Raw genomic sequence first — 27,868 nt, 5'->3', positions numbered from 1 at the left:
AAACTGGGTCAGTTGTGTCGCAACAGCCTTAGCACACATCTCGTAACTTCTCATTCCACTGCACACCTGACCATTGAGGGACCATGCACATCAAAGGAAAAGTTGCCATTGTTACCGGTGGTGCAGGTGGGCTTGGCCAAGCAATGGTCAGAGCTTTGTTGGAGAAAGAAGCCAAGGTAAGGCAACAGTGATCAGTTTAATAACTGCCTTTTCAGGGTACTGTTTTTCACACTGTGTTCAAATGTGCAGTTTGAGTTACCGATGGCCTCGTTCAGTGGCGTCGCCACAGCTGTATCGTTTGTAGTTTTGCATCGTATATGCATTTCTCTTTTGGGAAGAGGTGTTTATCAATGCGTATTTTTCATATAACACGGACAACATTCAATTATTGAACTTCTATAAGACGTAGACGTTATTTAACATAAGTGAACGTTCCTCATTTTTCGTCAGGAGAACAGCGTTATCATGCTAAAGTACTGATATCACCGAAACACAGTCCAATGGTTCAACGAGACGTTGATCTAGAGCAATTACCCTGGACCCCGAAAACCGGGATGTCCTAGAATAGTTGACTGGGTTGCGATGATAGTTTTATGCAAAGATGATATATAGTTTCGTCTTGGTAATAAATAGAAAAATATAGTTATCTTTTAGCAATTAAAATTTCAGTTTATTGAGATGTATCAGTGTTTCACCACAAACACACCACTTTAATACAATCATTTAACAAACTTTCACACCTTTCTATGAATACGTTCAAGGTTGTTCTGATAGCGTTCAGTGATACGTTCCCATACTAGCGTATACCTTTGCAGGGCAATTTCAGACAAGAGAGTCGGTATTGTTGTTTATGATTGGTTGCGGATACTGATAGTTATTCAGATTGTTTTATCTGTCTCTGTCATAGACACTATCTTGCCGCTATTCTGATGTCGAGAGATCCTGCTCCCCGTGGAATGGTTGAAATGACATTTACTGGTTGAAATGACATGTAAATGCAAAAGTCAGCGTGCCAGCAGGGAGATGCATATCAGTGCAGGCAGAATGATCTAGTATCCACAGAGCCATGTCTTTATGTATGGCAGTTGATTGTTGACCTGTGCCTCATTACCAGTATATTATTCTAACACGAAGGAACATATGATATAAAACAGAAACAGAACCCAAAATAACGTACAATAGGGTCAAACAAAATCAGTGATTGGGAGGCTACGATTTCAAATTGCCTCCTCCTGGACTATTACCACTGGTCCGTCTGTGTCGGTGACTGTCGTTTCGAATGTCAAATGATACCTGTGAAATACTTTTTATAAACATGAACAAGTTTATGTCCTTTAGTCATATCTTGTGACCTTTTCCCCACAAACATCTATATGTGTGTGTTTTATACCTCAACAAATAAGCAATATTAAAGAAGTAATTAATTATCATGTAAAGTAGAATTGGACTCAGTGGTCATTACTTACTACGTAGCTGTCAAATCAGGCAAATCCTCAAAGATAATAGTATCGAATATATTGCATCGTGCCTTATAGATGAACAGATAGCAACAATTGGTTCACACTGGGAATAATGATATGTGGATCCAATGGTTTTCAAATCATGTAGGATAGATAAAGTATAAGGTAAAGAATAGTCTCACTGGCTGGTTTATACGGAAGTGGTACTCTGATTTAGAAGTATCATCTAACTAGAGATTCTATGAATCTATTAAACTTAACACTGATACTGAATCATACCTACAACATTTACCTGATAGACAAAACATTATTTTACATATCATGTCATCGATTACAGATTGAGACCGGTAGGTGGTATAAAACTGATATTTTTTTCACTATGTGTTTCAAATGATATTGGAGATGAACACCACTACTTGTAATTGTAATTGTAGTTATTTCAACGATCTGAGAAGGAAACTGCTCCCAACACTGTATATCAAAAGACTATCTGTATTTTAAATGAGTTTATTTCAAAGTAAGAAATGTGACGGATTTGATAATCTTGTCAACATGTTGTCGTTTTGTGTTATGCATTTTAATAGACTTTATGTCGCTATTACGTTCTTTATCTATTGACGTCTATAAACAATCATAATGCCATGTTGTAGCCTTCAGAGAAATAAAGTTCATTTCAGTCAAGGTGGCTACCATTCTTCAAAAACTTCAGTCAGTGTATGGCATGTACATGTACCTCCATCGCAATAAACGTCTCTCAGCATTTCCAAACTTCTTCGTCAGATTTCAGTTCTCCCGCCTTGAATTTACATTCTATGATGTGATACAAAATACTTATACCCTTTTCACATTCGTGAAAACAAGTCATTCATATGACCAAACGCTTCAAAAGCAGAGTGTGTAAGGCCACGTTTCTGATACTTCTCTGTAATGCAGAAGGCTGTAGTGTTGGGGAGCTCTCATATTCTCCAGAAATTTCTTGGTGGGTTTGGCTAGGCGGTGTTTCATTACAGAAGTCACATTCGCTATCTAGGCAGCGTGGCGAGGGGTCAATGTTTTAGAGCAGATGGAGAGCCTTACCAGCTTGACCATACCAGAATCACCCGAACCCACTCAGCTGTATTTTACTTCTATAACGCATACCAATTAATAGGAGGAAGGCCCAAATGACAGTCCTGTTGTCCATTGAAAGACCACTGCCAGGCAAAGCACCAAAAGTACCTCTGTTTGACACCTCTCCAGCAGGACCTATTCTAACCAAAATGTTAATTCTAAAACATCATAAAATTCTCGATATATCATTTGATTAACACAGGTGTGTATCTTTGACATCCATGCTGACAGAGGTGCTGAGATAGAGTCTTCTCTACAGAGTCAGTTTGGAGGAGACAACCTGTCCTTCTGGCTGTGTGATGTAACTAACGAAAAGGGTTTTAAAGGTATGGAGCGAAATAATCTTAATTCTTCACGTTATTTCCCGTGTCAGTGAAGTAAAGGGCGAGAATTAAAGTACGGTCAAACATTTCTGTGAATTTATCCACAAAACTATAATAAACATTCATAAATTATGGGATCAGTGAAAATGGACTTCAGGTTACCAGGGTGTTTACTTCTTGTCTACATGACCGATTCTCTTCATTCACAGTTGGGAACGAATACAGATTCACCGCTCTAAGGTTGTTGGTTTTAATGAATGTAAAGCTGTTATCTTGATGACATCGCCATACATGTTAATCGATCCAATGATTTCGTCCTGTTTGGTCAACCACATTTGGATTACATACTTCCACAGATACCTTCCATGTAAATGATGGTTTGGTTTTCAGAACTGACACGTCCTTCACCCAATTGCAAGAATAGATATTGATGCTTGATATTTGCTTAATGGCTCGTGGCCATAATTTATTTGCCTCTAAAATTATCGTGAGTTGCCAGTACTACAGTCATCGGATCCAGGACTGTCTCCTCAAGAATTCCCGACAATAGTTCCATTTTCACTGTGGAGGGCAAAACTATATTCACAGTACAGTTTTATGACCTATATGAAACAGCAGAAGTATTACCATGATTACTGTCATCATTTTTACAGACTTATTATCCTGCTGGGTCACGTCGGCATAGCAGGTAACACAAAGGCCGATGCTGCAGTTAAGGCACCTCTTTATAAAAATTAATCCTCAGCTTCACTGCTGATCCTGTACAGCAACATAAACCCACTATCAAACGTTATAGTCGGGGAGTAGTATACGTATTAGTGGGACGAGACCAGTTCAAACAATGCCACTATTACTTATACTACCGAGGCCTTATGTTAAAAAGGTGAACACACAAATAGGAAGAAATAGACTTCATGAATGGAAACCAACAGTTATATACCTACTTGGGTTGTCAGTCAAGACACGATAAGGTATTTTCATGACGATGTCGTATTGGCCACAGTCCATTTACCGATGGCTATTTTTGCTCAAAACGGATAGAGATGGGCTTCCCATCTTGCGATGCAGTGTTCAGAAAGGCTCATACACTGCAAGGGCTCACATTATGAGGTGATAAATCTGAAAGATCTGTATTTCCGCGTCAGCGGACATCTCATTGTTAGCTACCTGATGGAAGTTGATCTGTACCATAAATTGTAACTACATAAAGTGAATGACAGATTGCTTGCTTTTGAATTTGGTACTACGGCATTTCCTTTTCCCTCGTAATAATGTAATGACTATATAAGTTAATTTGCTTGTTGTCTACAAAACAACAACTCTTTTGGGACGATGTATTTAAATGTGTATGAATACAAACTTTATCTTATTACTATATGGCTGGTATAATGCTGATGTGACGTAAAACACAACTGAACTAAACTCAAAAGGTACAATTAACATTACAGATTACGTTGTTACTTTGACATGACTTAAAGAGGTTTGTTGCATGTATTGATACAGTACTGTTCTATCTGGTTTTCTGTCTTCAATACGTGTTCTTCTTTGTTTCTCAGAGGCATTTGACGGTGTCGTGGCGCGCCATGGACAGGTGGACATCATGGTCAATAATGTTGGTATCGTCAGTGAAAAGATAGATATTGACAAGATGCTTCTGGTCAACCTGGTAAGAGACCACAGTTGATTCAATATGACCCATAAATGATGGTCAAAGACATGAAAATGTATTTGTGCCTTATCCAATATTCCAACTTTATGACCGTGCTCTGTAAATAATGTTAAAGAAGCCGATGACTGGTGTAAAGGTCAGATAGCTTCTTCCTTTGTCATCTTGATGGCTGGAAACCAGCTCTTAGCAACATTTTCAAGGTTTATGCAGTGTTGTAATGCAGATAGTATATATGAAGATGTGCCTGGGACATTTTACTGCCCAACCAACTCATCACATGGACATCAGTTATTGAAAGTCCAGAGGATCAGTCGTGTTATCAAATGATTAAGAAAACCAAATAGTCTCCAAGCAGCCTTTAAACAAACAGCCACCAATATCTGAGATGGGGTGGCAGAAACTAAATTGCTGTCCTGTCACGCCGATGAAGGATTCCATGTAGCAGCTGTTGGGAGAAATTGAGGAAGAATCTCATCCATGTCCTTCTATTAACGATTACCAGTTGTGTTCTCTCGTGTCCACAAATTCCTCCCTACACAATAACACGGTTCCAACCAAAATGCATGACATCTTGAAAAACGTTCTGTTTCCCTTTCTGAAGTGAACACGCTGTTTCCATCAACTCTGTGATGCAAAAAGTGATGCTGGCCTCTTTTGTGAGGTCTGTAAATCTAAATATTGTTCATGACAGTGTAGACAAAGACTAGAGAGTGAAATATTGATGTATCAGATACTCATTCACCGTCCAATGATGTAATAGTGGTGTATTTTTAACTTCAGCCATTCAACAGATGATTTCATAGGCGAGATCTTCTTTTAAACATGCTTTTCCTGAATAAATGAGTTCATTTGCTTTATCAAGAAGGAAAAGAATATGTTTTGTTGGCTGAAATTCTTTTGATATTGTATGTGGTCCTATTCAAAATACGTTTTAAAGCATGATCTTCCATGATGCAATATTCCGGGTCATAACATGGATTGACCTCTGAGTCAGAGTCAAAGACATGGTGAGGATGGTTAGTTGAAGCATAGAGTCCTGCCTCCGTGTCTGTTTGACGTTTGTTTAAGAATCACTTAGTTATTATTGTAGATAAGAAAATTAGAAGTGATTGGTGCTGGGCAGCGCAAAGAAAGGCAAAGGATCAGTTGGATTTCTGGTCTGTTCCGCACACTGCATGTGCATGCAATGCAATGGTTTCTCAGGATGTTTCTTCACAAATGACTGACTCTGGGCAGGCTTCATGAATAACTTGTCCTGGTTTACTCCCATCGCTGTACTGTCCAGCAGAACACCAACAAAACAGACCTCAAATTTGAGATTCTGTGCAACAGTCGGCAATCGGTATCAATCACAATAATAAGGTGAAAAATCACCAAGTCACCACTGAGTGCCGCCAATCAAAACATCACCTTTGCCCACATTTGAACATGGGAGTCGTAAGATGCGCTTGCTCGACATTTCAACAGTCATCAGAGCACCGTAACTCGCTTTGAGTCCACATCCTGCAGGCCAATTTCATCAGAGATGCAGCCGTCCAAGAGTCACCACTCAGGTCTGCCACAACCCTGGTATGAGAAGAACGTTAGGAATCGACTGTGTGAAGTGTTGATTCGACCAAGAAGGAAGGCTGTTCCCCCTGTTTGAGAGACTTCAATTGAGACAATCACGTGCAGTGGTGTTGTAGTCAAGAACTGGAACCTTAGAAGCTGGAAGCGAGTCTGGTTCATAGGAAAGCAAGATACTTTATGTGTAACAACTTTTTATTAACTATATAATGCGACGTTAAGGTATAGATTGCTTACCTTTATCAAGCAAGAGTGAAGTACCGCAGCACAGACTGGACCTATATACACCAGTTTAGTGGGATTAAGTAATAACAACATGTAGGTATGAATTATGGGGATAACAAATATTAGACAATCCAGTGATCAGCAGGATGATCATCGATCTGCGCAATTGAAGATCGATGACCAAGTCAACCAAATCAGCGAGTCTGAATACCCGATCCCATTTGTTGCCTCTTACAACAAGCACAGTCGCCTTTTGTGGCAAGCATAGGTTGGTGCAGACTGTAAATAATGTCATTAGAGTGAGTTATTTAAAATTTATAGTTACATTGGCAATATTTCAACCACTTGAAATAGTGACTTCAAAGTTATAAAGTCATGATAGACACAATTAGATTTGCTTCGGCTATAAAAAATAAAGCTGCTCTCCGGTGTTCTTGATGATAATGTTCTGAATCCAAGCTACTGCGCCCCCGTCCTTGGACCCCTCTGTAAATAAGGGTTTGTAATTTCTATATATACTTTTTAATTAAAGATATTCTTGTTTATATTGTAATTCATTAGTTTCGGATTTTTGGTCAATGTGGTCAATGTTAGGTTGACGTGTGGCCTCGCCAGTTGTCAAGGAGGAGAAAGAAGACCGGAGAGAGATATATTGTCAAGATCAGTGCCAGCAGCAGAAATGAATGTCTGAATTCTACCACAAGAGGAGGGACAAGTGAAGACTTTTTATTATACAGATCCTCGTAATGAGGATTGAACATGCAGTTGTAAGAAGGATTGGATGCATTAGAATATTGCTTGTAATATTTATATGCAATATATTGTACAGACGATTCGATACGGCGGAGATTTTAAAATGACTCCTCTCCCTTGACGTAGAGACTGTCTACGGGAGAGGTTCTGAACGATGTAAGACAGAGTCTTAGACCCTGTTGATGGACAGAATCAAGTACTTTGAGGTTGCATTTAAGGGCCCCTCCATTTACGATGGGGCCGTAATCAAGTTTTGATCAAAAAGTGAGCTGTACAAATGAACGAAGGTAGTTTGGTCACTTTTTCACTTTGAATGAGAAACAACTACTCGACTGCCTTCAGGAAATTGGCTTTAAGATATTTAATATGACGCAAAAAGGTTAAATGTGAGTCAGGAATTCAGGACCCAGGAATTCAGCTTTCTTCACAACATTGATAGTTGTGCCATTTAATGATAGTTATTGGGTTTGTATTATCCACTAAAATGGATACTAAGTAGTTGGTTTTGGACTTAAACCCAGTTTTCAGACGCCATCTATGAATTTTGTAACTGTCTCCCACTAGTTAGCGTATTTTCACCACGACATGAAATATTAAGATCATCCACGAAAAGGGATCCATCAATTCAATCACTTATACGTTTTTGAAAGATTATATATTTATTACTAAAGAGCGTAAGAGACAAAACCGATTGATTGAGTTCGGGCCCATTCAAGCACCTGTCTAGGTGAAGTAAGGGCCGAATTGTTCTGTAGACAGCAGGAACACATGATCCTTGTTCTAGTGCCCTCAACCACCAGGATCTCGTCCTCCACTGACAAAGGGGCGCAACCCACGGCAAACAGGTTGGTGGATCAAATATGCCCCCGGGTCCAACAGGGGTTGACAAGCTGTTAGCGTTATACCAGCACCCACCTCGAGGAGGTGGCCTTTCACGGGTGCCTATATCGTCAGAGGAGCAATACGCTAACAAAAGTTTTGTCAAACACTCCGTGAATATTTTTTGTTGAGTATTCAAACATCTGATCATGCAGAAGTTTGGGATGGAGTATTGTGCGACGTTTGCAGAGCCATGAAGGAACATCACCCGTCTCCACGAGAGTATTGAAACAGTGGAGTAATGGTGTTTGGACATAATTTCCGCTCCCGGCTTTGAATGCCAACATCATTATAGTGCTTTACAGATTAAGATGAAAATGCAACAGAGAGGGTTTGGGAGATTCAAGTCCTTATCTTTTTCACACGCAGCCCAGACACAGAATAGAACTTGTCCCAGGAAATGCTGCAGAGTCCAACCGACCAAGAAATTTCCAGAGTGTATGAAGACTTCCCAACACTCCATCCCTCTGTATTATACAGACTGTTAGAAAGACTGTGCTCTCGGTGGAGAACCCAGGCACTCTCCTGCTATGATAGATGGAGGAAGTACCAAACAAGGGCACCGAGAACAAGCGGAGCCTGGCGACAGTGTACTTGGCTGTAAGCGAGACATTCCAATTGCGAGGCATGTTTAGCATACATTTGCTAATGATACGATAATGATATGACAATGACAAAATAGTGTGCTTTCGTGCATGTTATTGACAGACAGACAGACAGACAGACAGACAATTTTGTTCAGTAAACATCATTAGATTTCACTGAGCATATTTTAAGTTTTCGTGCATATTATTGAAACATATGAAACTGTCTCGGTCACAGGGTAGCATCATCAGAGGTTCGAATCTTGCCATCAAGCACATGAGGAAGGATGAAGGTGGAGCAGGTGGTGTGATCGTCAACGTGTCCTCCATTGCAGGTAGGTGGTGTTGTCTACGTGCGTCGAGATACATATGGACAAGGAAAATGATGAAGAACTACCAACAATATACTTCTGCATTGTATCGTTTTTGTTCTGTTGATATGGTTCAAGTGGTTTAAATCAGCCTTTTTGAGCGGTACAAGAAACTGAAGTGTTTTGATGAAGTTGAGGTGATGTTTTAAACATAAGGTGATGAGGTGATGTTTTAAAATATGACGTAACGGTGATATCTTGGACATTTGTCGAAGGGTGGCCAACTTGCTGGATTAACAATATATTATCTAAAACTGTGGGCTGTGAGGAGCATCACTTCACATCTCAAGAATGCAACATTCTCTTTTTTTCAAATATTTCACTACCCAGGCGTACGTTAGGGAAACATTAAAAGGCTATTTAAAATTGCTCTGAATTTTTTAGTAACAATCTGAAAATTTCAAGCTAATTTCAAGATAATTACCTACCTTGGTATATGTTATAGAGTTTACTCATTTCGTTAGTTCATAATATTAACTTTTCTCCTGTTTTACCTGCAAAATTACCTCTCAAGGTTCAAAACATGAAGAAACCCAAAGAAAGAAATGGCTCACAAAGGTTTATATTCTGAACCACGAAAGAAACGTTGCACCGATAAAGGTTTCTTAAAGGTCACATGCAACGTAAAACACAACTTTGCAGATTCTGGTACCTTTCGGTATGCACTTACCGAAACAAATCATTAAAAAATGCCAATTCAACCTATAAAGTTGAAAAAACACGATGAAAGAAAAGCCCGAAATCGGTGTTCAAACGTTTCACTAAATTCCGCCCAGTGCTGGGGGGAAAACTGGTTTCAGCAGCTGTGCTGCGCTGCGTTCATAACGCAAGCGCAGTGAAAAGGGTCGCGGAGCTTGACACAGTATGACCTGGAAGTCTGAGGTCGTGAGCAGTAGTCTAATCTTGGTTTTGTACACAAACATGTAAATAATCTACTCGTTACGTCACAAAAGCCTTGTTGATTGTGGCAAGCAGTCTCTGTCTCAGTGAAAGCTCAGTGTCTGGTTTATTCACACCTATATGTCTGCCTGTCTGTCTGTTAAAGACAACATGCAGTACACAGCTTCAACCATTGACCACGTGCAATTTGAACTTAACGCCTATCAGAATATACGACATAAAGAAAATAAGTTGATTTATGACTCGTGCACCCGAGTCCCGTCTCTGCCACATTATGTAATTAGGCACGTGTGATACACATGTCATGTTTTTTCGGATGAGTGGATCTGACGGAAACTGGTGCAAACTCTTGTCAGTTTCAAGTCCTGCTTTGTACTTGGACGAATGACAGATTCCAGCCACGCAGTAGTTTACCATCTCTACTGAGATGTTTTTTGATTGGATCGAGCGCAAATTCAGAGAACATGTATTTTCAAAACCTAACATCTCTATATACATTCTTCATGGATAACGACATCTTTTACTGTATATGATTTTGCCTCACAACAGTATATGAAGCCATACTTAAACGACGCATGAAGTATACAAACAAAAGGTGTTATCCATAAAGAATCTTACTTTCTTGTGACTCGCCATACTTCTAAAATGCCCATCAAACAGATCATCTTTCTGTACACACTATAAGTCCTCAGCATATCAGTAAATGCCAATCGGAAGCCGTCGTTACACTTGAGTGCACATCCACCCTCTACGACTGGGTTCGGTCTCCGGAGGGCTTCGTTTCGGGGGAAGTAAGCCCAAGTACAAAATATTGCACTTTTGAATCACGATTGTACGCTTATAATTTTGTTTATTTGTTTTTTTTTTAAAGAAGCAATGTATATTGTATATCACGAATAAGTGATAAATGTGTTTTAATTGTGTTTGATTTTTTGCTTGCATGTGATCTTTAAAGCACGCACTTTCATTCACTCTAATTAACAAGTCAGTATCACCTGAACATGGAATGAAACAGTTGGTGAAGGCCATAGGCACTTGGATACATACTCTGCAGAATGCTTGATCGAGTCCAGATGTCGGCCTTGATTGGAGGTTATTCAACCTTCTTTGAATCTCGCCCCAAAGGTGTTCTGTTGGTCTTAATTAATTCCGGACTGAATGCAGGCCATTGTAGGATTTGGATGTCTTGTTGTCTTAGGAAAACCAATGATGCTCTGGGCAGTGTGGGCACGAGGGTTGTCTTGCAGGAAGATTTCTGTGACGTCCTAAATATTGTACAACGTGGGGTCTTATGACTTGGTCAGTATAGCGAGTCACTTTCTCATCCTGGGTCGAGATTCTGGAACACCACGATGCCAACGTTCGGGTTCTCCATGATGCTTGAACCATCCCAAGTGTCTCTGTCAACAATACACTCACTGGGAAACGGTTCCCCATGCCTTCGCCATAGTCTCACTCTGCCACCGGCTGTCGAAACACAATGTCGGCTTTCATCAGTGAGCGAGTGAGTGAGTGAGTTAATATTAACGTCACATCGGCAGTGTTGCAGCCATATCGTGACGAGAGCATTCTTAAAAAAAGAACCTATGTATATGATAAAAACCTGTCGACGAAGGACAGTAAAACCACTAGATTATCACAATAAGAAACAAAACTAGTGTGGAAAGTTAAAACTAATATCCCTATTTAGACAATACAATATAAAAACAGGCTATATAGATCACCAACAACTGAAGGTAGATCACCATATTAGGGGCCATGGGGACTTACAGTACTTCTGCTACCTGCATGGTCCCTAGCTGGATTTACACCATCCCCTCAGCTGCTGGTGATTGTATGCAAGATTAGCCACAAATTAAAATAACAGAAATACTACAGCTAAAAAAATGGAAGATCAAATCTGACTTCAAATGTTTTGGGACTTACGTACCCTCTCATGAGGACAATGATTTTACAGTACTTTAACCCCCCTCGAGGATACAGCCACTAACACTTTAAGTTACTAATTCAAACTTCCAAGAATAAAATATTTATCTCTTTACAATTCATTTAGCAAATATAATTCTTTTAAAAATGCAATAATTAAATGAGAGCTAACATTATTAAAAAGATCCTTCAAAGTTCGTGACTTAAAAAAATTATCCCTTGTGATGGAATATTCAACACAGTCAAGCAGGACATGCTTGACTGTGATTCTTTCATCACAAGGGATACAAAACGGAGGATCCTCACCTTTTAATAGATAATCGTTAGTATACCTCGTGTGGCCAACGTGACATCGTCGTAGAATGACCTCCTCAAATCTGGACTGAGAGCCCAAGTAGGTGTAACCGATATAAGGTTTTATTTCATGTAATTTATTTGTACCTACCTGAGTGTCCCACTTCTTTTGCATCAGATCACCGATATAAGATCTTATTGTAGCTTTATAATCAGAGTATGGAATAAGAAGTGGTGTCACAGATTTGTTGAGTGATGTCTTAGCCTTCGGCCATTGTGTTACCAGAAATGCCAACGTGACTAGGTAACCAACATAATACGATGTCGCACTGGCCAGTAGCAAGATTATTGTACAATTCGATTATTTCTATTAAAAGTGGATGTTTACAAGAAATATTGTTAGTAGCCTGAAGACAAGAAAGAGAATCTGAATAGATTATATACTGTTTATGTTTAGGGTGTCTTTGAATATATTTAAGAGCTGTTAGTATGGCGTTAGCTTCTGCTGTAAAAATAGAACTGTTATCTGGTAATCTAGAAGATAATGTTCTGGATCCAATGACAGTGGCACAGGCCACTGCTCCACCGTCCTTGGACCCATCTGTAAATAAGGATTTGTAATTGCTATACTTATGTTTTAATTGATTGTATTTTTGTTTATATTGTAATTCATTAGTTTCTGATTTTTTAAATGTGGTCAATGTTAGGTCCACTTGGGGCCTGACCAACTGCCAAGGAGGAGAAGAAAGAAGACGGGAGGGAGCTATGTTTTCCAGCTCAATGCCGGCCGAAGAAAGAAATGGTTCAATTCTATGTCCTAGGGGCGGAACAAGAGAAGATTTCTTGTTGTATAAATCCTCATAAAGGGGATTGAAAATGCAGTTACATGCAGGGTTAGATTCATTAGAGAATAATTTAGTAATGTACTGTAAAGCTAACTTTATACGGCGCTGCTCAGGAGATGGTTCATCAGCCTCAACGTAGAGACTGTCAATAGGTGAAGTTCTAAAACAAAGTCTTAAACCTTGGTGATGGACAGAATCAAGAAGTTTAAGGTTGCTGTTGCAAGCTCCACCATATACGATGGAGCCGTAATCAAGTTTTGAACGTACAAGCGATCTGTATAGGTGTAGGAGAGTAACTTGATCCCCTCCCCACTTTGAGTTGGATACCACTTCCAGTAAATTCAGTGTCTTCAAGCATTTTGTTTTTAGTGATTTGATATGCGGCAAAAAGGTTGAGTGGGAGTCGAAAATTAGACCCAAGAACTTGGCCTCCTTAACAACTTTGATGGGAGAGCCATTTAAAAATAGTTCTGGGTCTTTATGCGGCTTATATTTTCTACAAAAATGTATACAATTAGTTTTTGACTTAGAAAATTTAAAACTGTTTTCTAGACACCATTTAATTATTTTGTTTAAACACAATTGTAATTGCCGTTCGATTGTATGCATATTTTTACCACGACAGGAAATATCAAAATCATCCACAAATAATGATCCATCAACTGAATCATTTAAAACCTTGGATTAACTGTTTATGTTAATACTAACAAGTGTTACAGACAAAATACTGCCTTTTGGGACACCCTGATCCTGATTGTAATGGTCAGACAGGGTTGAACCCACTCGGACTTGAAACTGCTTGTCTTATAAAAATTGTGATATAAAAAGAGGCAACCGACCCCTTAAACCGAAGTCATGTATATCCTTTAAAATGCCATGCTTCCAAGTGGTATCATATGCTTTCTCCAAATCAAAGAATATCGATACTGCATGTTGTTTATTTACTATTGCATTTTTGACAAAGGATTCTAGACGTACCAAATTGTCAATGGTACTACGATTTTTCCTGAAACCACATTGAATATTTGTTATAAGGTTATTGGTTTCCAGATACCAAGTTAATCTATTGTTTACCATTCGTTCCATAGTTTTACAGACACAACTCGTTAAAGAGATTGGTCTATAATTTGATGGATCAGTATGATCCCGGCCAGGTTTTGGAATGGGGACTACAATGGCATCACGCCAGGAAGATGGGAACTTCCGTGAAGTCCATATTGAATCAAAAATATTTAGCAGTGTTTCCAGACACGATTCAGGCAAGTGCTTCAGGAGGTGATAGTGGATATTGTCAGCCCCTGTTGCTGTATCATGAGCTTGCTCAAGGGCAGCATGGAGCTCATGCAACGAAAATAATTCGTTATAATCCTCACCGTTTTCTGAGTTAAAATTTAATCTTTTCCTCTCCTGATGTTTCTGAAACTTTTGAAACTGTGGGACATAATTTGATGAAGATGAATGCTTGGCGAGAGTTTCACCAAGTTTATTGGCAATGTCAGATTTATTTGTTAATAAATTATCACCATCTTTCAGATAGTGAACAGTAGATTTGGAACCTTTGCCCTTTATTCTTTGAATCATGTTCCACAATTTTAACATAGGCGTGCGTGAATTGATTTTCGATACATAATTTCGCCAAGTCTGACGCTTATTTTGTTTAAAAGAACGTCTAGCCTTGGCATTTAAAATTTTAACTTTGTCAAGATTATGTACGGTAGGGTGTCAGCGAAAATACTTTTCACCCTTCTTCCTACACTTCCTGACCTGTTTACATTCATTGTTGAACCATGGCTTACGGATATGTGGAACTGCAGAAGACTTAGGTATGGTTTGGTCAGCAATGTCATTCAATAAATCGGAAAACAACTGTACTGGATCTTCGCTGTTCACAAAAACATCAGGTTTTAAGTTATCATTACACAATATTGTATATAACGAGCAGTCAGCCTTGGCAAAGTTCCGTCTAGATATCGGTAGAAATGATCACTCCCACATAGGTCATCATGGACCGTCCATTCAAATTCATTATATAAAATGGGGTCAGCAAGTGATAGATCCAGGGACGAATATGTTCCCGTGGCTGAATCATCATTGAAAATACATAAATTGTTATTTGAAATGAATTCCTCCAGGAGTTTACCTTTGGTGTTAGTATGGACACCTCCCCAAAGTGGGTTGTGCCCGTTAAGGTCACCCATGATAAGACATGGCTTCAGAAGTTGATCAAAGAGTTTTTGAAGATCTGATTGTTGAATACTGGAAGAGGGAGGTATATACAAACTGCACAATGTCAGCACAAAGTGCAGAGTCAGACGAACAGCAACAGCTTGAAGATCCGTTTTTAGAGTAAGAGGGCTATGAGTGACGCTCTGATGGACTAAAATAGAAGAGCCTCCAGTAGCCTTATCCCCTCGGGGAGAGAAAGAATGATAATCAGTGTATCGCCTTAAGGTAACATTATCAGTATTTTTAAGATAAGTTTCTTGAAGACATAATGCTGACGGTTGAGGGTCTTGAATGAGTAATTGTATTTCAATGAAGTTATTTTTAAGCCCTCTGCAATTCCACTGAATTATATTATCCAACTGAGTCATGGTGGCTCAATTGGGGATCGTTCACGGGTACTTGAGGAGGAGCTGTTCCCCCGACTGCCTTGTGAGGAAGGAGTAACCTCCATATCCAGAGGTTCAAACGAGTTTTGTAGAGGGACCTCTGAAGGTGATGGGGCAATAAGTGGATAGTTTCTATTTAACCTTTTTCTTTTCTTCTTTCCTGTTTGGTCAGTAGCTGTTTTTGAATGAGCTGGCTGTGAAGGAGACGTCTTTGATGTCGAAGGCTGAATTTCAGTCTGAGACCCGGTAGTAGACTGAGTGACTGCTGAAGTAAGTGTTTTTCCTGAATTAACAGGTCTTTCTGACTGAACCCAGGTCAAGTCACTCTGACAAGCAGTCGAGGATGAAGCTACAGTGCGGGTGACTGCCGCAGAATAAGATATATTCAACGCAGTTGAAGTTTGACTTGTAAACAGTTTCTTGGCATCAAGGTATGAAATGTTCTTTTCGCATTTGATTTTCATTATTTTAGAATTCACGTATATAAACAGGACAGGACCTGGATGTAGCTGCATGTGGGCCTTCACAGTTTGCGCATTTTATGTCATGCTCACAGTCTGCACCCTCATGATGGTCACCACAGGGTTTCGACATGAGTTAGACCCATGACCGAAATGCTGACACTTATAACACCGTAGTGGATTGGGGACATACACATCCACCCCGATGTTAACATACCCTGCTTTTATTGACTGTGGAAGAGAAGATCGCGAAAAGGTTAAGAGGTAAGTATTAGTTGGAGTGATATTACCATCTTTCTTGAAAGTGAAACGTTTCACCGCAGTAACTCCTTGGTCCTCAAGTTCAAGAGCTATATCCTCCTCTGACATATCACAGAGACAACGAGCCTTGTCCCATATGATGCCACGGCAAGAATTCAATGTCCTGTGCACAGACACAGCAACCTCGATATTGGCAAAGTTCTTGACAGACAGCAGATTGAGAGATTGCTGTCTCCGTACACACTCAACCAAAAGCGAGCCACTACGAAGACGGGTAACGTTCTTTACCTCACCACAAATTCCAGAGATAGCTTTTGAAATTGCGAAGGGATTGAGTTTGATCGGTAGAAAGTCCTTAGACTCAATCACTAAAAATGGAGCCCAAGAATCGACATTTACAGGAATAGTTTCAGGTGTACAATCTGTTTCAACCAGACGTCTCTTTTTTTCATAGCGAGATGAACCAGCTTGTTGTCATGAAAGGAAGAGTATTCAGCACCCCTGCTCCCCACCCACCATGGAGTGTCAACAAGGACGGTGTCAAATAGCACCGGATCTCCAAGATGCAACACCAGGGATACTGGGATGTTATACTCCAGCAATTATGACGCAAATAGCAATACTTGTATACCAAAATTAAATGCCGGGGTGGTTCTGCCCTTGACGAGTAATTGGACACATATTGAATTTTGAGGAGGAGGTGGCTCGCCACGGATGCCGGCTTTCATCAGTAAAAGCACAGTTCTCCATTGTTAATAACGTCAATTTTGATGCTGAGTTGCCCATTGCAGTCAGCTTCAGTTGTGAGGACAGGACAAGACAACTATATGGTCTGTGACAGCAGAGGTTTCTTCCCAGCTAAAGTCTGCACTGTATGCAATGATGGGTCAGTAAGTCCCAATGGTCTGGAGTGCTGATTCCGTCGCTCTGTTTTAGCTATCCTGCAGTTAGTTGCCCACAATCTGTTGGTGTTGATGTGATTTTACTGGAGTCGCCTACTGCGTGTCTTGTCTACGGTCTTGGATTCAGTTAGTGCCCAGATACCGCTCCTACAGTCGGTAGATTGTCTTAACATGAACATTAAGATGATTGGCTACTCCCAGTGCAATCTTGCCAATTTGCAATCGTCCCTAGGCTTGGTTCCTCTGATCTCTCGTAAGTCATGGCATCGCGATTTTATCAAAACAAACATGACTTCACGCGAGTTTGCCCTCGCTTTCGTTGGAAGGGTTGCCACGGAATGTCATTTTCGACACTCATAGGCGCGAGCCACCTCCTCGTGGTGGGTGCTGGGTAATGCTAAGAGCTCGCCGACACCCCCGTTGTGGACCCGGGGGTGATCTTGGTTCAACCAACCCGTTTGCCGTGGGTTGCGCCCCTGTGTCGGTGGAGGACGGGAGTCTGGGGGTTGAGGACACTGGGGGCCTGTAATCGTGTTCCTTTTGCTCAACACACCCCTTCGACCCTTTCTTCACCTAGACGGGAGGGTGAATGGGCCCGGTTCAACCAATCGGCTGGTGATTCAAAGCCTTGTGCATAGACTATAAATTTAGTATGATTTGGAACTGATTTTGATTGATTTTGGTCTTGGCTTTAATGTCTAAAACATGTTTGATGTTGAATTATGTTGCTTTGAACTTTGCCTAGAGTCTTATGCTAGAAGGCGATGGCTCATGTGCCAATCTGGTAGACTACTTATTTCTAATTCTTCTACTGGAGTATATCATCCGGGTATCCTTGGTGTTGCAAGTTGGAGACCCACTTGTTTATAGCATTGTCCTTGTGATACTCCGTGGTGGGTGGGGAGCTCGGATGATGTACCTTCTACACTAACTATGGAATACAAAACCCCCAAAAAACGAAACAAACGTCAACTGGACAGTGATGATGATGACCAACGACCTTCTAACTCAACTGAATACTGGCCACGATTTTTAGTTCTTGAGACACTTGACAAGTCACCTTTAAAATTAAACCCGTTTGCAGTGTCAAAAGGTATACAAGGTATTGCAGGTGAAGTCCCAAACATCAAACGACTGCGATCAGGCTCTTTGCTCATCGAATGCAGCAGGAAACAACAAACAACAAATTTGATGTCAACACAGCTTTTGGTTGGAATACCGGTTTCGGTATCTCCATATAGAACTTTGAACACTAGGATATTGTCATCTCAATGTTGATACTTATATTCCTAACCCGTTGAGATGTTTCAAATGCCAAAGGTATGGTCATGGTGTTACGAACTGCACAAATGCTATTACATGCGCTCACTGCAGCGAAAAAACTCATGTTACTGAAGACTGTGACAGCAACTTTAAAAAATGCACCAACTGCTCTGGAACACATTCATCTTTTTCCAAAAGAATGCCCGATCTGGAAACAACAAATGGAAATTAATAAAATCAAATTCACAAGGAATCTTAATTTTGCTGGCGCAAAGAATCTTCTTGTTCACACATCAGAACCAAACGAGTCCTATGCTTCAGTTTCGAGAACATCAACAAATCAAACTGTAACTTCAACAGTGTCCACTTCATCAACGCAATGCCAAACTGATTTGACATGGGTTGACACTGTTGCACCCGAAATCTACTGTCCTGACCAGTCAACGCAAACTGTTGTATCTACATCAACAACTGTTAGAGAAGAAGTTCAGTCTCGGCCATCTTCCCAGGAACAATCATCATCACAGCCCATTTCCAAACCTTCCTCTGGGAATAATGGGCAGCAACTACCAAAACAAAAAATCAAACCAATAAATGAGTCTGCAAAAAATGCCATAAGGGCAGAACCTCAAAAGCGGCAGAAAATACAATCCAAATTTATAATAAGTTTAGATCTCTTGAAGATATGGATGTTTCTGACAACATCCTGTGTAGAGCTCGTAGCTTGTCACCCACAAAAAACACAAGGGGTAGATCCCCAATCAATCCCCCATAGAAACAGTTTCTCCATGTATTGTCAAGTGGAATTGTAGAGGACTAAAAACCAACTTTAATGAATTACAGCTGTTGATTCAGGATTTACAACCATCAGCTTTCTGCTTACAGGAAACTTACCTGAAGCAGGCAGACAATTTTAACTTACGTCAGTTCATCGGATATCATTCTCTTTCTCCTCCAGGTGATAGGGCCACTGGAGGATCTTCAATCCTTGTAAATCAGAATGTTATACACAGCCCTGTCTCACTTACAACTAATCTTCAAGCCGTTGCAGTGAGACTTACTCTTCATGTTGCCTTCACAGTATGCTCTTTGTATATTCCGCCTTCTTCAACACTTCAACTGTCTGATTTGCAAGCTCTCTATGACCAACTTCCAAAACCCTGTATAATAATGGGTGATCTCAATGGTCATAATCCACAGTGGGGTGGTACAAATATAAACACTAAAGGTAAAACACTGGAAGATTTTATTTTCAATACTGATTTGTGTATATGTAATGATGATTCGAGCATATATCTGCATCCTGCAACCGGCACCTACTCTTCTCTGGATCTGTCTCTTGCAGACTCTAATCTACTTAATGAATTTGAATGGTCAGTCCACGATGACCTCTGTGGAAGTGACCGTTTCCCTACTATACTAAAATCTGCCACTCCATCTGCTGTTCCTCCATCATCAAGGCGGAATTTTAAAAAAGCTAACTGGGCTTTATATGAAACACTGTGTGATGAAAAACTTAAACCCGAACGTTTTACTGACGTTCCCGATGCTATTAAGTGCTTTTCTGATGAATTGAACTCCATAGCTGATGAGTGTATTCCAAAGTCCTCTGCAGTTCGACATATTCGAAAACCATGGTTCAACGATGAATGGAAACAAGCTAGGAAGGCAAGGAAAAAAGCAGAACATTATTTCCGTCGCCATCCTATGGTGCATAATTTAAATAAATTTCAATTTTTAAATGCTAAAGCACGGCGTACTTTTAAACAGAACAAACGCCAATCTTGGCAAAATTATGATCTAAAATAAAGTCTCGGACACCCATGTCCAAGGTATGGAACATGGTCCAGAAAATCAAAGGTAAAGGTACTAAATCTACTATCCATCATCTTAAACATGGAGATCAATTACTTACTGATAAATCAGATATTGCGAATAAACTGGGCGAAACTCTCGCTAAACATTCTTCCTCTTCTAATTATATACCTAAATTTCAGCAGTATCAAAAGCAACAAGAAAAGAAAACTATTAATTTCAATTCTGATAATGGGGAAGATTATAATGAAAAGTTTTCCATTCACGAACTCCATACTGCTCTTGATCAAGCTCATGACACTGCTACAGGAGCTGATAACATACATTATCAACTCCTGAAGCATTTACCAGAATCCTGTTTAGAGACGCTCTCATCAATTTTTTATGATATTTGGACTTCCGGGAAATTTCCTTCATCATGGCGTGATGCCATAGTAGTACCAATACCTAAACCTGGACGTGATCATACGGATCCATCCAATTATCGTCCGATTTCACTAACTGGCTGTGTTTGCAAGACCATGGAACGCATGATAAATAATCGACTTGTTTGGTTCTTGGAAACTAATAACCTCATAACAGATATACAATGTAGTTTCCGTAAAAATAGAAGTACAGTCGATCACTTAGTGCGTTTAGAATCATTTGTTAAAAACGCACTAATTCATACACAACATGTTGTGTCTATCTTTTTTGATCTTGAAAAAAGCATATGACACAGCCTGGAAATATGGCATTTTGAGAGATTTACATGATTTCGGTTTGCGAGGTCGTTTGCCTGAATTCATAGCCAACTTTTTAAATGACAGACAATTTCAAGTCCGCGTGGGTTCTACCCTGTCTGATCATTACAATCAGGATCAGGGTGTTCCACAAGGCAGTATTTTGTCAGTCACACTTGTTAGTATCAAGATAAATAGTTTGTCAAAAGTTTTAAACGATTCAATTGATGGATCGTTATTTGTGGATGATTTTGATATTTCTTCTCGTGGTAAAAATATGCATACTTTTGAACGGCAACTGCAGCTGTGCTTACATAAAATAAATAAATGGTGTCTTGAAAACGGCTGTAAATTTTCTAAATCCAAAACTAATTGTATACACTTTTGTAGAAAATATAAACCGCATAAAGATCCTGAACTGTTTCTAAATGGATCTCCCATCAAAGTTGTAAAGGAGGCCAAGTTCTTGGGAATAATTTTTGACTCGCATTTAACGTTTCTACCACATATCAAATCCCTCAAAACTAAATGCCTGAAGGCACTTGACTTGTTGAAAGTCGTTTCAAATTCTAAGTGGGGAGGGGATCAAGCTACCCTCCTGCAGCTCTATCGATCACTGATCCGGTCAAAACTTGATTATGGCTCCATTGTATATGGTGGAGCCTGTAAAAGCAACCTAAAACTTTTAGATTCTGTTCACCACCAAGGTCTAAGACTTTGTCTTGGCTCATTTCGAACTTCACCTGTTGACAGCCTGTACGTTGAGGCTGATGAGCCATCTCTTGAGCGGCGACGTGTAAAACTAGCTTTACAGTATGTAACAAAATTATACTCCAGTGAGTCAAACCCTGCATATAACTGTGTTTTCAGTTCTCTGTATGAGGATATATACAAAAAGAAATCTTCTCTTGTTCCGCCTCTTGGTTTAACAATTAAACCATTTCTTTCTTCAGCCGGCATTGAGCTGGAATATATAGCTCCCTCCCGTCTTCTTTCTTCTCCTCCTTGGCAATTGGTTCGACCACAGGTTGACCTAACATTAACATCATTTAAAAAATCAGAAACTAATGAATTACAATACAAACAAGAATATCATCAATTGAAACATAAATATAACAACTATAAATCCTTATTTACAGATAGGTCCAAGGACGGTGGCGCAGTTGCTTGTGCTACTGTCATTGGATCCAGAACAATATCTTCTAGATTACCAGATAACGGTTCTATTTTTACAGCAGAAGCTAACGCCATATTAACAGCTCTTAAATATATTCAAAGGCACCCTAAACGTAAACAATATATAATCTATTCAGACTCTCTTTCTTGTCTTCAGGCGATTAAATATTTATCATGTAAACATCCACTTTTAATTGACATTATTGAATTGTACTGGCCAATACGATATCGTCTTCTGTTGGTTACCCAGCCATGTAGGCATTTCAGGGAACACAATGGCCGATCTTGCTGCCAAGGCAGCACTCAATCTGTGACACCACGTCTTATTCCATACTCAGATTACAAAGCGAACATTAGAACTTATATACGTGATCTGATGCAAAAGAAGTGGGACACCCAAGTAGGTATAAATAAATTACATGAAATAAAACCGCATATTGGTTACACCTACTTGGGCTGTCAGTCCAGATTTGAAGAGGCCATCATGCGACGATGTCGTATTGGTCACACCAGATATACGCATAAATACCTTTTGAAAGGTGAGGATCCTCCATTTTGTATCCTTTGTGATGAAAGAATCACGGTGAAGCATGTCTTGCTTGACTGCGTGGAATATTCCATCACGAGGGATACCTATCTTAAATCACGTAGTATGAAGGACCTTTTTACTAATATCAGTTCTCATTTAATTATTGAATTTTTAAAAGAATTAGATTTATTAAATGAATTGTAAATAGATACTTTTTTTATTATCGGAAGTTTAAATTGGTAACTGTGCTTGTTAGTGGCTATATCCTCAAAGGGGGTTGAAGTACTGTAAAACTATTGTCCTCCTGAGAGGGTACGTAAGTCCACAAACATTCAAAGTAAATTCAAACTTTCCATGTTTTTAATCGTAGAATAAGTTTCTTTTTACTGAATGGCTAGATTTCCCGAATTGCTGACTCCTGAGGGGATGATGTAAATCCAACTAGGGTCCATGCAGGTAGCCAAGGTACTGTAAGTCCCCATGGTCCCTAATATGGCGATCTACCTTCAGTTGTTAACAATCTATAGCCCATTTTTATCTTGTATTGTCCTCTATAGATAAATTGTTTTAGGTATAGGTACTAGTTTTATATTCTACTCTGTGATATTCTAGTTGTTTTACTGTCCTTCGTTGACAGGTTTTATAATAGGCATATATTTCGTTTCAGAATTAAATGTTCTCGTCACGATATGGCTGAGATACTGCCGATGTGACGTTAAATGTTAACTCACTCACTCTTAGACGCGATGTGTGTTTTTCTTCAGACAATGCACAGTTGTTTGTAAAAACTGTCCATTTGGATTGAAGATTATGTTAACAGAATGGTACATGTACAATCATAATACAAAAACGCCATCTTGTACGAACAAAATGTCCATCTAGGTTTGGGCATCCGTGGCGAGCCACCTCCTCGTGGTCATACCTTTTTAGGTGCGTTTAGTCGATATGGGTTTAGTTTCATAAAAATATGCACTGATGTTTGTAATAACTGTCAATTTGGATTGAAAAACGTGTCAACAAATTGGTAAAAAAACAACATCATGAAAGAAGAAAATTTGTACATGTATTTAGTTTTGAAATGTGGCGTCTTCTTGTGGTTCGGTATATTATCCAAAATTGTACTCTGCTTATATTTCACAGAAAATATTTCAGCAGAATTTAAACAATATTCACAAAATATGATAATACATATGCCCTGTTCAGCATCAGGCATGTACTGTACATGGTGATAACGACAATAACCGTCAGTGATAATCATAATTCCATCACAAAGATTATCAAGAATCGAAGAATAAATATTAGAGTAGAAATTGATGTACCTTGAGTTATGTGACAAAACCATAACTTTGGTGTGGTGTAGTACAGTATAATGATAATTTCTTATACGTGCTGATTTTAGAAAAAGCATTCTGACGGTTTTCTAGGTTTAGAGCCTTTCTTCACTGCCCCGGGATATGTAGCCGCAAAGACAGGGATAATTGGATTCACAAGATCATGGGCAGTAAGTATAGTCGTGAGACATCATCAAGGACTGCTTTTAAAACATTAAACAAAGTGTGCACATTTCATTCCGTCCTGAAATAAATTAACAGTACTAGCTTTGCATCCATCTTATTCAATTATTAATACAAAATAAACTGGAAGTAAAACAAAGTCGGGGACATTTTTAGCGCAACCCCCGCACAATTATCAGTTAATCAGAAAAACAGAAATCACATTGTAGACGGATATATAGACGAAAATATTGGTTAGCTGAGCATCATCTTTACGAATCGGTAAGGACTTGTTTACAGGATAAAGTACCTTCATATCATGATATCAAAACAAGCAACACAAAAACATATTAGGCCAACGGTCTAAAGCATGCCAACAAGTTTGACAACAACAACAGAGACAGTGGGCACCTGCCGAACAGATGCATTGTGAGAACGTTAAATGTTCCAGAGAAATCCCTATGTGAAAGACCTGGGCTTGAGGTTCTGCATAGTGTGCCCTACAGCCTTCATGTCGTTTATAATTCCTGATCCAGCGTCACAAGCGTTGTACGCTGAGGACTTGAAGAAAATTCATGGAAAGGATGGCTTCGAGGAGTAAGTATCCTCAGTACATGGTATTAATATGGTTGCCAGAAGCGTCTGGAATGTTGCAGAAATAGAAATATTTAATCTGGATTCAACTTACAATAACTTTTGACATGAAAGAAGTATTAGAAACGTGTCTCCAAAGCTTAGCTTTCTTTGTGATTGCAGTGGGCGTTTTAGTTTTTCACTCTACCAGAACGGACCAAAGACAATTTGAGAATCTCTCTAAAGAGATCGTTGTGATCTGAAAGACTCCAGAAGGACAAAGGTTCGCGATTCACGTTTCAAGGGCAGACAGCTAAAATTGATTCACTGAACAGCTTTTGCCAGGAACTATCTGGTCTGATTCCTTCCGTATTACAAATGTGGACCATGGGCCAGTGACAGCAGCGGTCAGGGACAGGAGGTCAGGGACAGGTCAGGGACAGGTCCACACACAAGTTGACTGTTCACCGAGTGGTTTACAACCGAGTGACCGCAGAATGACGAGAGAAGGACTCTTGAAAGGTTCTTAAGTACCCTCCTAAATTCCAGTAGAAGACTCCCATAAACTAACACCGTGAAAGATACTGCAACAAACAAGCGTTTTTCCACCAAGTGGCCACAAGATAACAAGAAACGATGACATATCTGACACCTGGTTGACCGGCCATGGGTATGTGATGTTTACCCATCAAGAGACCACAAGATAACAGAGGAGAAACGATGACTTCTGCTTGACCCCTGGTTTACCGGTTAAGGGACATGAAGCACAATTAACCCTAGACTCCGAGCCTAGAAGAGACGGACGGAGACAGACACAGTCTCGGCAGCAGTCCAGTGCACTCCCCAGCCAGTTTGGAATTAGACCTGGTCCTAAAGTCACTCTGAGCCCATGATGCGACAGATGTCCTGCTTGGAATAGAATATCCATCTCCTTGTACTTCTGGTGTTGTCTCTTACTTTGTTATACAATTAGTTTCAATTCAGTGACATCGAAGGAGATTATTGTAAGATTTTCACCTGCATTTTACCATTTTTCTTGATAGTTTTCAACTAAAATCTGCTCATTTCACATTTTGTAAATAAATGTCAATGCTTTCAAACTTACCATACCATACTTAGCAAAACTGAAAACTTGAGACTCGGGGTGTTTGGACTATGTTTTCATTTTTAGGTTAAAGACAATATTTTAGTTGTACGGTGTGACCTTGTCATCAAAGGGAAAAACAAAAGTCTCTTTAACAATTATAACATTCATGATGTAAAGGTACCGTCCAATATGAAGTTCGACTAATGTCTTCAGTGAGGTTTCTGACCTCCTTTAGCGTCTCCTATGCCTATGCCTAGATATGCTTGATTTTTCATAGGTCGCCGGCTGATGTGCGTGTACCACTGTCTTTTACTGACGTTAAGGTAGGGACAGATTTTCTCCAACATCTGTGTCTGTGCGGGCTCCTTTAAAAGCAAGTGGAACCCGGAGAACTTATTCATCCAGCCAGCGACCTCTTCGGAACCCGAACAAGTTGGTGTAGAATGACATTCTGATGGCTTCGGGCTCTGTCATGCTCCCAAGGGAGCCGGGCCAGTTTCAACAAGTGTGGTGAGGCAGTTATCCTGATGACATGCTGCTCAGCCCATTCCGACAATTATTTATACCTCGGTACGTTAATGTTCTTGTTGTCTAAATGATACTCGTCATTTTCTTATTTAGTTTAATCGCATTGTCAGTGAACAGGAACAATACGAGTGTTGATGGATTCCTTTCTGTTATCCTCCGGCTGCCGTACCATATCAGCACACAGAAAAGACCGTCCGATTCTCTGGCAGTATAGCAGGTTCCACACATCCATTACTGAAGGGAGCGTGAACCACCAGGGTGGCAAGAAAATAAGTTCTCTACGATCTGTCACCTGTGTCTTTGCAATGTCAAAAACGTAGCGGATGCCCAAGGATGGGTCGGGTATGTCTCAATTTTACCGATTTCAGAACACTTGGACATCACGTTACTCAACAAGGTGACGTTGAAGATCTTGCAACGTCTCTGTTGGATTGAGAAAAGAAAAATGTCAAATTCTGCTTCCCATCAAAAGTGGTAATCGGGAAGAGGAGCAGAGCAATAGGACAAGATGTTAAATTAACAATTGTCAACTTCTGGATGGACAGTCAGAGACAATGCACTGATGACTCCAGATCCTTTAAAACACAGAGGAGGCTGACGTTCCACACATCAACAAAAAGATGGTCCAACATAGATATAAGAGATAGATAGTGGTATCAATTGGTACTAATCCTAGTCGGTCCAACTCATCCCAAGCTTGTTCTGTGCTCGCAAGGTCCAGGGAAACAGCCAGTTATGATAGACAAACATAATGTAGTACATTCGCTGGTGTTTCAGATAAAGGTACATGATGCCAAGCGAATGAATAGTCATGTAGCTGTTTGGATATTGTCGATTGATTTGTGTAAACTCATAACTGTTTTTCATTGAATATCATACCAATGATTTTGAGTAATATTGATGTCTCATATTTTACAGTCCAAAGGACATAGCTGTGTCCGTGATTGGTCTGCTGGAGGATGATGACAGTAACGGCACCATACTTCACACGCGTCCCAAAGGGCGGACTCGCAGAGTAAAGATAGAGGTGACTGATGAATGAACTTTAGGAGTCACTCTCAAAGACACTGCCAAACAGTTGGTCAATATAGATGTTCGACTTGCGTGAAATTCGTTAAAGCAAAAGGTTAATGTTTTCTTTTGTGACTTTAAAGTTATGCTGTGAATACATATAACATCAGGCCAATCACATATTCTACAACAAGCTTAATTTATAAGATATTCTAAATGTCTATTTATCTTTGATTTCATATGTACATTCATGACGTAGAGCAATTGTTAACCAGTTCTCACTGTTCCAGCTGTGTGCTGATTCTGCATGAACCTTTACACAATAAAAATCAAATATTTCGAGCAACTCGTTCTGTAAACTGCTACCTTTCCAAGAGGTGATAACCAGGTGTGTCTCCAAAAGACTTCTGAAGCTAAATGACTGGATTGTTTGCTCCAGACTGGATTATTAACAGTCTTCAAACGGTTGGCAATACAGTTCTTCAAGTTTTGACCGTCAAACACAAAAACAATGGATTCTTTCATCAGTA

The 27,868-nt window shown here is 39.7% G+C and overlaps 1 protein-coding gene across 2 annotated transcripts; it reads left to right on the top strand.

Annotated features, from left to right (window-relative positions):
• On the top strand, positions 1-27,680 carry LOC137291775 (15-hydroxyprostaglandin dehydrogenase [NAD(+)]-like). Of its 2 annotated transcripts, XR_010957281.1 has the most exons (8): positions 27-176; positions 2,773-2,896; positions 4,450-4,559; positions 8,808-8,904; positions 24,071-24,147; positions 24,591-24,736; positions 26,077-26,369; positions 27,246-27,678. XR_010957281.1 is itself a non-coding variant. In XM_067823297.1 (7 exons), the coding sequence occupies exons 1-7, from the start codon at positions 84-86 to the stop codon at positions 27,367-27,369; spliced, it is 771 nt and encodes a 256-aa protein (XP_067679398.1). In that variant the 5' UTR covers positions 1-83; the 3' UTR covers positions 27,370-27,680. The 2 variants fall into 2 exon arrangements, 1 of the variants encoding a protein (XP_067679398.1); XM_067823297.1 differs by lacking the exon at positions 26,077-26,369 and having other exon boundaries at positions 1-176; positions 27,246-27,680.
• Positions 27,681-27,868: the final 188 nt, after the last annotated feature.

The sequence above is a fragment of the Haliotis asinina genome, chromosome 1 (genome assembly GCF_037392515.1).
Source record: "Haliotis asinina isolate JCU_RB_2024 chromosome 1, JCU_Hal_asi_v2, whole genome shotgun sequence".
Lineage (NCBI taxonomy): Eukaryota > Metazoa > Mollusca > Gastropoda > Lepetellida > Haliotidae > Haliotis > Haliotis asinina.
Note: the sequence above shows the minus strand (reverse complement) of the source record. Positions and strands in the feature narration are given on the sequence as shown.

Excerpts from the sequence above, each read along its gene's own strand:
- LOC137291775 (XM_067823297.1), top strand. The coding sequence starts at position 84 with ATGCACATCAAAGGAAAAGTTGCCATTGTTACCGGTGGTGCAGGTGGG. Across the intron at positions 177-2,772 it reads TGTTGGAGAAAGAAGCCAAG|GTGTGTATCTTTGACATCCA; the intron begins GTAAGGCAACAG and ends TGATTAACACAG. Across the intron at positions 24,148-24,590 it reads GATTCACAAGATCATGGGCA|AGAAATCCCTATGTGAAAGA; the intron begins GTAAGTATAGTC and ends TAAATGTTCCAG.